Raw genomic sequence first — 11,461 nt, forward strand, 5'->3', positions numbered from 1 at the left:
CTATTCAGCCTCGTGGAGTAAGGCGAGGTAGACGTCAGACTGGAGGAAGCGTGGGTAACAGTCTGTGTCCAGAAGTGAGTAGATGCGTTTCTGTGCGTGGGACAGAGAGCTACGAGAGGGAGCCTGCAGCAGCTGGATCGTCAGGTCTCTGGTCGTACTGTCCAGATTTACCTGCAATAGGACACAGTGATGGTGCAATAGCCACATAAAGTCAATTCAAATACTATATGGAAAGACAAGCCAAAAAATAAATAGATAAAAATCGGCATCAAAATCGAGTTTGACTTAAGACTATTTGTTTTCTCCTCAGCCTCGATTACCAGGTAGCACAATAATGAGTGCTGTATCATCAACATTGTTCCAGTAGAGACGGTTTGGAATAACTTGAGGTTACTGAAGGAAAACCAGCCAACAAATGCTCAAAGTCTCCAGGTGAAGAGTTCATGAAGATGGTGGAAAGAATGAGGAGCATGCAAAGCTGATAATGAACAAAGTTCCCTTAAACAGATAATTATTAGCATGCGTCTGTGACAAAGAAATGTATAGAACTTATGCAAGCTTTACAGATAACCTCACATCCTCAGAATTCCTTCTGCAGCTTTACATCTGCCAAGATCAGTGAGTGTCACAGTACAACAGTGCATGATTTCGGTGTGTGAATACTCCCAGAACAGAGGAGCACTTTCCGAATTATGTTGACATGGCACTGTGATCGTGTTTGTTTTATTCATTTTTCCACCTCAGAATTGAGCTTCAGGGCCCTGTTTCAGGAAGCCGGTTTAGTGGAAAAACTGAGTAAGTATACCCTGAGTTAACGAAAACTCTGGGTTTTCGGTTTCACAAAGCGAGTTCAGATGAAGCCTCAGTGAGTTACTATGACGACACACTCCGTGAAGCTAACCTGCCCCCTAGCAGGTTTACTACAACTAACCCTGACTGTCTCCGCCCCTTTGTCGGAAACCTGACAGTAGGAAGTGTCGGACATGGCGTGCCCCGTCCTTGAAGAGCCAGTAGATGTTGAAGCCCAAATTCTCCGCAGAGCTCTCCGCCGGGAGAGAGTGATTAGAGCGCGTTTGGACATTTTATCATTTCCTGATGATTTCCTGTGTGAACGTTACAGTTTTTCAGCACAATCTATAATTTATTTGAATAACATCCTCAGGCCTAATATTGCTCATGTGACACATCGCGGACATCCTCTCAGTTCTGTACATATTATTTGTATTGCACTTCGGTTTTTTGCAAACCGGAGCTTTCTGTATAATATTGGTGAAGCTGAGCACGTTTCCAAGGCTACCGTCTGTCGGGCAGTCAGGAATGTTACAGTTGCACTGAAACGTCTCCTGTACTCGTTTGTGGTGTTCCCCGGTCACAGACCCACAAGATTTATCAAAGAGGGATGCCACAAAATTGCAGGTATCAGGATGAACAAAACTTAATACATGATGTGGTGATACTTGAACTACTACTTAAATTTTACATTTATGTTCACGGTTCCCAGGCGTGATTGGCTGTATAGATGGCACTCACATTCCAATCATTGCTCCTTCAGTAAATGAAGGAGACTATGTGAACAGGAAGTCTTTCCACAGCATTAATGTACAGGTACATAGCTCCCTGTAGCATTTCAAACTAACAAATTATTTCATTATAGTAATGGATGCTAATTCGTGTTCTCTGCACTGTGAAGATCATATGTGATGCTGCCAACATTATCACAAATGTGGAAGCCAAGTGGCCAGGCTCTGTGAGTGGTGGTGGTGGAGGACCCCCACCTGTTTTTCGGGCCTCCGCTTTTTTTCTGTTGGCTATAACGGGTCACATTTGAGCATACAGAGTAAGCAAATATGTACTTGTAATGTGCTCAGATAATTTCAATAAGTGCTTACAGAGGGGAAATTAATGTAGCCTCTAACTGCAATTGATTTACATCGGACAAACAGACCAAGCACTATGGCTCATAATACAATTACACCTTACCTGTTTGGACTATATTTTTATATTTCATTTTTACTTGCTGCCAGGAACGTTGGGGGCCTGTTGGGTTGCACCTGCGCTCAAATCACATCACAAAATAAAATGTATGAAATACAAAATAAAATATAATAAAATAACGTGTTAAATGGGTGGAAATCCCTAGATCAATGTTTAAATTAACACTCACGCATTGACTCTGTCGGCTATGTTTTGCCATGCATGCTCCCTTTCTTTTGCAGCTGAGGCTGTGTTACTTTTTTTCTGCAAAATTTGCATGTTATCAGCATATGCTGCCATCAGAATTTCGGCCTCAAGCGCTGTAAAATACATTGACCGCGCCTTCTTTCCCTCCTTCTCCATGGTGACTCGCTTAATCTGTGCTCCACTAATCAGGGCTTTATGTATCCTCGTGCGCGCGCTTAACTTGGGGTTAAAGCAACTCCGCGTTGACTGAACTACTTGTTATCAGCCTTTCTGAAACCGAATATTCCGAGTTGGACAGTTCGGGGTTACTCAACCCTGAGTATCGTTTTTCACTCTGAGTTTTCTAAACCGGCTTCCTGAAATAGGGCCCAGTACAGACTTGATGCGTTTGGGTTTTCCAAATCTGCTGCTAGCACATGTTAACTTACAAGATTTCATTCATAGTTATGAACACAAAAGGAAGCTGCTTTGTAGCTTATGCTCCTTTTACTTTGTTAACACTGTTTCTTTGTTCTTCAGTGTAGAAATGTCCAAATTTTTGACGATATGGTGGGCTACAACTTCTTGGGCTTTGCAGATAACCTTTATCTTGTAGTGGTTCGGTGTTAAGTCATGTCATTTAGGTCTTCCTACTTTTTCAGTGAGTATTCTTGGAGCTCGCCAACATAAAGCACAGTTTGATTCCTGGACGGTCGTCTTTCTGTTAATAAACTTTAATAAGTGCAGTTCTCTTCTTCCTGGCATAAAAACCTTCAACTAGACAGAAAAGATCGCTTTGTTAAAGTTCCAGTGCTAATGCTAAATTAATGGCATCCCCTGAATCACATCAAAAGTCATACTGTTCACACTCATACTGACATTTTACTTTTGGACTTGCTATAGCTGCAGTATAAGACAGTGGAGCTGGACTCCTGGGAAACAAGGGACCTACTGGAGAAGCAAATGAATATTTTTTTTTCTCCACAGTATTTGGTACTTTAAGTTCAGCTACTGTCACACATATAATCTCATGCTGTGGGGAAATGTCTCTATTAGTGGAAGAAAGAAAAAAAACAAAAACAACAGCTCCACATGAAAGCAGCTATTGATGGAACGCTATAACGTCAAATCTGAACCACCCACACAAGCTTCTTGATAACACAGAGAGACTCTGAGCAGTAAAACAGTTGGCAATGCAGAAAGAGGAAAAAATAAACAGGACTTGAATTACAATTCCTGTTCCAAGAAGACAGGCTGCCCAGTGCAACCAGTAAGACTGAGTATGAACATGTGTACCTCCCGGGGGGCTCCTGGCTGGATATAGGTTGCGCAGATGTCTTTGGCTCTCCTTTGCAGGCTGAAGTTGGTGGACGAATGTTTGTACCGCTCACAGGCTTGATAGAACTGCAGGTTCTCCTCGCTGAACTCAGAGCGCAGGAATGCTCCAAATACTGAAACACCAGCTGCCAGGAAGAGGACGACAAGTGAGCCTTAGCACAACATCAATTTATGTATCTTATAGCACAGAACACAGAAACACTTTATCATGCCTGAAAGGAAGACTAGAGAAAGCAACCTAGCTCTACTCTTTTTCCATGTGAACGTCCTACTGAAGGTTAGAAATGTCATGAACATACCACATGATCTCTTTGATTTCTGGCATGGTCAAATGTGATGTCTTGTTATTCCTCCCTACCATCGAGAGGATCGTACCACTTATACAAACTCATTAACTGCTAGATGGGGTTTATAATGGCTTCTAAACAGCTGTTCACTTTTCCCCCCCTTTTGTCATTTAAAGACAACAGATAAACACTAGTTAAATGCGGGATCTGGGTCTGCTGCTAAGAGCCACTGGATTTCTTTCACTCGCAGCTCCAGCTAGAACAACGGCTTTATACTTATTAACATTTTTCCATTACAACCTAAAAATGGTAATAATACCTTTACATTTATAATAAATGGTGAACATGACCACTGACTGAGTCCCTTGTGGTCATTTGCTATGACGTGCACTAAGACTAGAGTTCTGTTATTGTCAGGAGTCAACTTTTTATTTTATTCTTTTCAACATTTAATTGTTAATTATGGTAAAATATTAATTATAAACAATGACTGTGGTGAGTCAATTTGAAGTAATAGTGTTCAACTTTGAACAAGCTGGGGGACACGGAGGAGACGTTTTAAAAGCAAGATGATAATCTGACATTTAGACATTTTTGTGACGCAACCTGACATCATCTCTTTTCTTTTAATCACAGCAGGACAGACTGCATGGATCAGTTATGTTAGCTTTGCAGATTTTATTTTTAATTTAAGAAATTCTGCATTGCAGTGTTTTGTTTGTGTGTGTGTGTGTGTGTGTGTGTGTGTGTGTGTGTGTGTGTGGGGGGGGGGGGGGGGGGGGGGGGGGGCTTTGTCAACAAAGCTTGATTTTTCTGATAGCGTGCTCACTTTTGATCTGCCTGAATAGGCTTTGCATAGAACTTATCCAGTTACCACAAAAGTTCTCCTTTAGAAGTAGTATGCTGATCACATTACTGGCACAACCTTCCTTTGTATAATGTACACAAAGACATCGCCCAAGGCTGAAACCCTGAATAATTTAGTCACGTCTATAGTTTTGTCAGACTGTGTAGTGCACATGATGACGAGGAAACTGACGTGACAAGAGAAAACAATGAATGGAAACATTCTGTGGCATTCAGAATATGCTGCAAATGCATCGGTGTTATCAAAGGGCTTCATCGGGACATGCCCTGCTTTTCTTGAATGGGTGAAAACGATAGACGACACCAGCACAAAGCATACTACCAAGAAACAGGATTCAGGAGCTTGTACGCGCTTCCCCTTCACGCACCGTTAAACCCAGAACCCTTGTTAATATCAAGAAGTCAAACATTCTCAAGCCTTTACACAGCTGTGATTTATAACCGTCTTGGTGTTTACTATCTATTCTATTCATAGAAGCAGCAGGGGTAGGGTAAGTGCTGCACTTTTAGCAGCACAGAGGGGTCACTGACGTCAGACCAGATGTCGACATCGATTCAGCTTAAAAACTTGAGAAACGTGATTTTTTTTGTTGCGCAAACATGTCTTCAAGGCAGAAGTTGTGAGACACTGAAATGTCACAGGATAGGATTCAGGTCAGAATCTCACAAACAGTAAGGACATTAAAGTAAATGACCTTTTACACTCAAGTGCAAAAGCTAAAGTATCTTTCTCAGTGTCAGGTTATCCTGCTGCAATTTGAAGTATATAAAGAAAATACTTTCTTATTGTATTTCTTTGAATCTGAACACAATTCTTTTATTTTTCCAGAGTTTACATTATTAGTACCTGTTAAACAAGAATGCAATAAATGGCAACTCCCACAGCTGCACTGTCATCCTGAAAATGATTACTGCAAGGGTTCAATTGTGAATGACGGAAAACAAATCACCTTTGTGATCCAGGGAAGCAGTGCATTATTTAATTTAAGCAAAGTGTAATCTCTGATATGTAAATGAAGTAACAGGAGTATTGCTGGTGTCCTCAAACCAAGCAGCCCCCATAAAAGAAAAAAGAATGGATATAACAATCAAAACTTATTTCTCCAAAATACAGGCACTCAAAGTAGGTTTGGAGGAATAATAAAGCGGCTTTATTTTAATTCACTCGTACGCGTCTTTCTATGCTGTTAACCATGAAATGAAAATGACACAGTGGTTTCATGAGGTGTTGTAGATGATTAAATTAAAGGGTCATTTTAGCACCTTGTTAGGTGGTTGCTAGGCAACATGACAACATTATAATTATGTTTAATTCAGCCTTTGTGGATATAAATGAAAAGTTATTGTCATGACATTAGGATGCTTTTGCGAGGCGTCGCAGGTCATAAAAGCCAATTGCTAGATGGTTGCTAAGTAACATGGTGACATATCTGACACAGATAAAAATCTCCAGCAGACTAAAATGTACCTGTGTGTAAAGTTTGGTTGCTCATTTGCCAACGAGCAGGTGGCCTTTTATTACTTTTCCCAATCCTACCTGGAATCTCTGATCCATTTTGCTTTAACCGTATTATTTGCTGTGTGTTCTTCCCTTCCCAAATCCTCTGTATTCTCCCAAATCCAATCATTACCTTATATAGAGTCTAAAAACATAGCAAAGAAAAAAACTAAATTAACACCATAATGTTAAGTTACACAGCTCTTAATGAAAGAAATGCAAGTTGAAAATCTGTTTTCGTCATGTCGTGTGCGTAATTCAAGGTCACAGGAAATTAAAATAGCCAGGCCTTTAAGGGCTGGATTCAAAGTCACACCAAAAATTAAATATTCTTCAAGTGTTCCCTTAACTTTAACTATAACTTTGGGGGGGGGGGGGGGGGGTGTCTAGGGCAGCGGTCCCCAACCCCCGGGCTGTGAGTTGTTTGGTACCGGGCAGCGAGAGTTGAGGCTCGGGTGAGAAATTTATGGTTTTCAGGTTTTTTTTATCCTTAACTCAGTTTCCTGGGTCTTTTCCCGTGTTGTAGTTGTGTTTCTTGTTTTGAAAGAAATATTTACGCGTTACCATAGCAACCAGAGAGCATTAAGGGGCAGGGATGTTACTCTCAATGTTGTTGGCGCATTTCAGGACGACGCTGCTAATAAAGTTGCACAATTACACAGTGACTTCGCGTTTATTATTATTATATTTAGAAAACACCACAGTTTGTGTCTTGGTCGTATCAATTTATTTTGTTGTATTTTTCCACTACGGTCCATGAAAACATTGTCTGACATTAAACTGGTCCGTGGGCGTCGACTCTAACTTGTAGTGGAACTAAAAATGTCACGTCCGTCCTCAAGTAAGACGTGCAGCACAAGTTATGGAGAAAGCAAACATGCACGACGACTGTCAGTGTCCTATCAGGGCGATGTGGTCATCTGACTTGAATGTCTCCCCAGTGCAGGAGTGATGTGTAAGTCTGACAGCAGGGCCAAAAGAAAGATCTGCAGGTCACCAAGAATTTGGGGATTCAACCTCTGGAGTATAAATGAAACTCTGGTGACCATTCAGATGGCGAGATTTCCCCCAACACTTCTTTTCCCACTGGGAATTCTTTTTCATTGGCTACTCCAGCATTTCCTCTTTCCCGCACTGCCAAAATTATTTTCATTAATTTCTGACATCAGATATCCTTCTAACGACTTTCCTCAGTGTCCTTCAGTCCCGCTTCAGTCTGTCTGTCACACCTGATCAACAACTTGTCCCTAATGATTTTTCCATGTATTAACTTTAAGAGTTCATCTTCTCTCTGCTGGCTCTACTCCAACAGTGTATAGACTCCAGAGGATTTTACCCAACTCCAGTCTTCATTTTAAATGCATAACATCCTGGTTTGCTTTCAGAACTCTGAAACAAGGAACTTCTGAGTACAAGGAAAACCACTGAGGCAGCATCTTGGCTGACCCTAAGTTAAGGAAATAAAATAGGCAGCGTAATTGGATAAAACCAACTGAACTCTGAAATAAAATACTTAATGAGCTGTGTTTCATCTGAAAAACTATATAAATGGTAAATGGACGAGATCGGGCGTGCTCAGGGCTTGTTAGATTGTCCACCCACTTTTACTTCTTCTTTAAAAAAAATTAAATAATAATAAAAAAATAAAATTCAATTCCCTGTACTTATGACCTGTAAGTAAGAATTTGTGCTGTTCTTTTTTTTTTTTTAAATATAGCTGGTTTTCTATTCTACTTGGGCACCCAAAGCATTTTATACAGCATGGCTCATTAACCTATTCACACACACACAATTTATTTTCTGCACCTAAGTGCTTTCTATCCAACTTTCACACACTCTAGCATCTATTATATATTGTACATATATTTATTAGTTTCAGATGTAGCCATTATTGTATTTTGCACAACTCTGTTGCTTGTGAAGCTCGCACACAAGAATTTCACTCACATGTGCTGTACCAATGTACCTGCACATGTGATGTGACAATAAAAGTGATTTGATTTGATTTATAGTGGGTGGAGGAGACTGATGAACACAGAGTGGGATGCATGCACTATGGTGTGGATGTCAAGGATACTTTGGCATGCAGATCAAATCACCAACCCTCTGATTAGTAGAAGACACACACTTCCTTCTGTGCTTCAGCCATCCCCCTAAAGACATTTCTTTCTATTCCTCTAAATTAAAAGGAATACAAGTTCAGCAATTTACAGTCAGAATGTTTTCTGCTTAAAATGTCAAGTATCAGACCCAAAACTCAGAAAAAAGCAGGACTTACTTGGACTTCCCAGCAGGACATTTAAGGACTCGGCCCATTTTTCCAGCTCATCTCGATTATAATTCCTCTTCCTACTGTGACCCACTTGACTCCACTGATGCATGAATACAAGGCGAGACCTTCTCTCTTTACCACTATGATACAGGACAAGATGGTAACAGAGAGAGTCAAGGTGTGTCAGAGGAGATGGTAGCAAAGATAACGCTGTCATTGAAATAAACATCAAACCTTCACATTCTTATAACATTAAGATAAGTACCGACTCACTTTCAGAATCAGAGAGACCCTGAAAGTGACTCTAAGATAAAAAAATAAATAAATTTGAAGAAAAAAAAAAAGGGGGGGTGGGGGGGGTCATTTCTACATTTACCAGAACTAACAAAATAAACCATGTTCTCACCTGTCTTTTTGTTCTGTGTTGGCCAGGTTGGAGTTTGACGAATGAGGACTCTGAAACAGGAACCACACAGTAAACTGAAGTTAACCTTTTTCATCATTTGTTGAACGTTGTTCCAGACCTCAGCAGCTTTAAACAGCTCGACTGAACAACAGTGACTGTTTAGAGGCCGTAAACAGAAAAAGACTGAAGCTAAAACAGAAGACGCGCATATCTGATGCACACAAAACAGTTTTGTCTTATTTTCAATTCTTTAGTCATTTCACACTAAAGCAGCCTGTGTGGTTTGGATTAAAATATCTCAAAATAAAATATATATTGTTGTAAAGTCAATTTATTGCACTACTCAATATCCTGCTTCCAGTCAACACTAATTATTACAGGAGACCTTTCTTTTTTCCAAAAAGTCTACTTAAGGCAGACCCAATTAAAGGTATCATTTCAGTTTTATTTATGCAGCACCAAATCACCAAACAGTCGCCTCAAGGTGCTTAATATATTGTTTATTTGCAGTAACTCATAGAAAAACCCAGCAATCAAATGACACCCTTTGAGCACAGCCGTGTACTTCTACTATAATCTCCACTTGTCTGTTAACATATAGCATCTAGTGTCAGGAAAGTTCCAGCACTGCAGTAACAAATTATGCATTTTAATTAAAAGAAAATTAGTGATGCCTGACAAATTGAGTGTTTCTGTATTTGTTTCATTGAGTTTACAGTTCAGTTATTCAAATTCAGTTTTATCTACCTTCATGTACAAACAGAAAACCCCATGAGTGAAAAACTGGACCCATGTGGGTTGTTTTTAAATGCAAATTCATAAAGAATGAAGAGCAGCATTGAGCACGAGGGAGTAAGTAAACTAAATAGACAATAGATATCCAGAAGATGTTCCATTTGAACAGTTGAGCCATGATCATAATGATGCCAAACAGAATGGAGAGACTACGTGCATGTGACCACAGCCATCTACTGCACCAGCTTACACAGATCCTACAGCAGATTGGGAATTTGGGACACTCATTAGAGACAGTCTCGATTATTTTCCAAGACTTTTATTTCCTCGTACTTTTCTATCATACTGAATTTATGGGAAAAAGGGAATTTCAGACAACAGCTGTACTATTCAGCTGCTATTGCCATGTTTCTGCTGACCATGTAAACAACTTGCTGTTTGCTAACATTTCAGTGTGTACATTGTGATATTTCTGAACACCACAGCTGCTTATTTGAAATGTATAACTCTCTAAAGTGACAGTTTGACTTAAGCCATCCTGTCACTTATAAGCCTCTCCAAGTGAAAAACAGGCTCAAAGTTACTAAAGTGTTTAAACCTTGTAAGGCATTGTGCACGTCCCCTCGTGGCACCAGGACACGTGAAAAGGATCATTTGTGTTCTGTAGGCTGGAAAACGCTGCAATTAGCCAGTTAGACTGGGATATGAGGAGTTTAGAGGATGGGTAAATGTACAGTTTGGGGGTTTTGAAGGTGGCCGTGCTTTTCTTCCTCTAAAAATCTACAACAACATTTAGAGGGTGTAATCTGTTAAACTACCAGCTGCACGAAAACACAGCATAGAAACAAAATAGAAATGTCATTTACTGCACCTGTGCGAAAAGACTCTTGAGGTGCAGCTTAGCAGCTGTCAGTCTGTCTCTCTGTTGGTGTCTGTGCTCCATCTTAAAGGAGCTGGAAGAGGACGAAGGCGACGATGGAGGCAGATCGGCTTTCTCCATGCTCTCAGTGCTGCCCTGCACAGCTGGGGCCAGCTGACTGTCACTATAAGCCCTGCTGCCTTGACTGATGAGACAGCCTCTGAGCTGGCTCTTTTCCAGTTTACTCAGCTCGCACAGGTTCTCTGCACTCACGCTGTGCTCCCGAGTCAGCTCATTCTTCGTCATCTCACCCGGACTCTCCGTGGGCTCCTGGATGATGGGAGTCAGGCGACCTGATTTCCCAGCCAGCTCATCATCCTGCAAGTGAAGTGTGCAGGTGCCAGACTCGTGGTCTTGTCCAGAATTCTTCAGTGCCACTTTTTTCCATGTCGGAAAATCAAGATCAAGGAGGGAACCCTCAGAGCTGAATCTACGCATCGCAGCTGTATTAGAAGTGATGAAGAATGGAAAAGGAGGTACTGCAAAAAAGAAAGTAAAGCAGTAAAAGCTAGAAATAAGTAAAAAGGGGCACAAAGGGATCAGACCAGAAATGAAGCACAGAAATATGCGGGGGAAGAGTAGGGTTGGGGGAAAGGTGATAAAATTGGACAATTAGAAAAAAAAAGGCTCACACAGGCAACTCTCCTTATTTCTACTATGAATGGCTGTCTGACACCAGGACACTGGGAGAGGAACCTTCTGGCTCTACTGGTTAAATGTAGGGTCCTCTGGGCACTGGCCATGTTTCAGGCCACTGCATAATTAGCCAATTAGATTGGGAATCTGAGGAGTTTGGAAGACAAGCAAATGTGCCTCAAAACAGTCCTAAACTGTTTCTCTGGGAAACATAGTGGAGGTCCATTTAGCAGAGACAGACTTCCCTCATCAAAATGTATAAATGCTCTTCATAAAATATTCACATCCAGTGAATATTAATTCAAAAGGTTTAGGGATTTAGAGGCATAAATAATGCCTATAG

At 40.8% G+C, this 11,461-nt stretch overlaps 1 protein-coding gene across 1 annotated transcript; it reads right to left on the reverse strand.

Annotated features, from left to right (window-relative positions):
- On the reverse strand, window positions 1–10,920 carry LOC146614016 (uncharacterized). The gene is made up of 5 exons (XM_085378795.1): window positions 10,435–10,920; window positions 8,829–8,878; window positions 8,429–8,562; window positions 3,457–3,623; window positions 1–171 (listed from the first exon to the last, which is right to left on the reverse strand). Exons 1-5 carry the CDS (start codon window positions 10,918–10,920, stop codon window positions 1–3), a joined length of 1,008 nt encoding a protein of 335 aa, XP_085234921.1.
- Between the last annotated feature and the right edge of the window lie 541 nt (window positions 10,921–11,461).

Source organism: Diplotaxodon limnothrissa, linkage group LG18 (assembly GCF_057381915.1).
Source record: "Diplotaxodon limnothrissa isolate DT_005_m linkage group LG18, D_limnothrissa_male_GT1.1, whole genome shotgun sequence".
NCBI lineage: Eukaryota > Metazoa > Chordata > Actinopteri > Cichliformes > Cichlidae > Diplotaxodon > Diplotaxodon limnothrissa.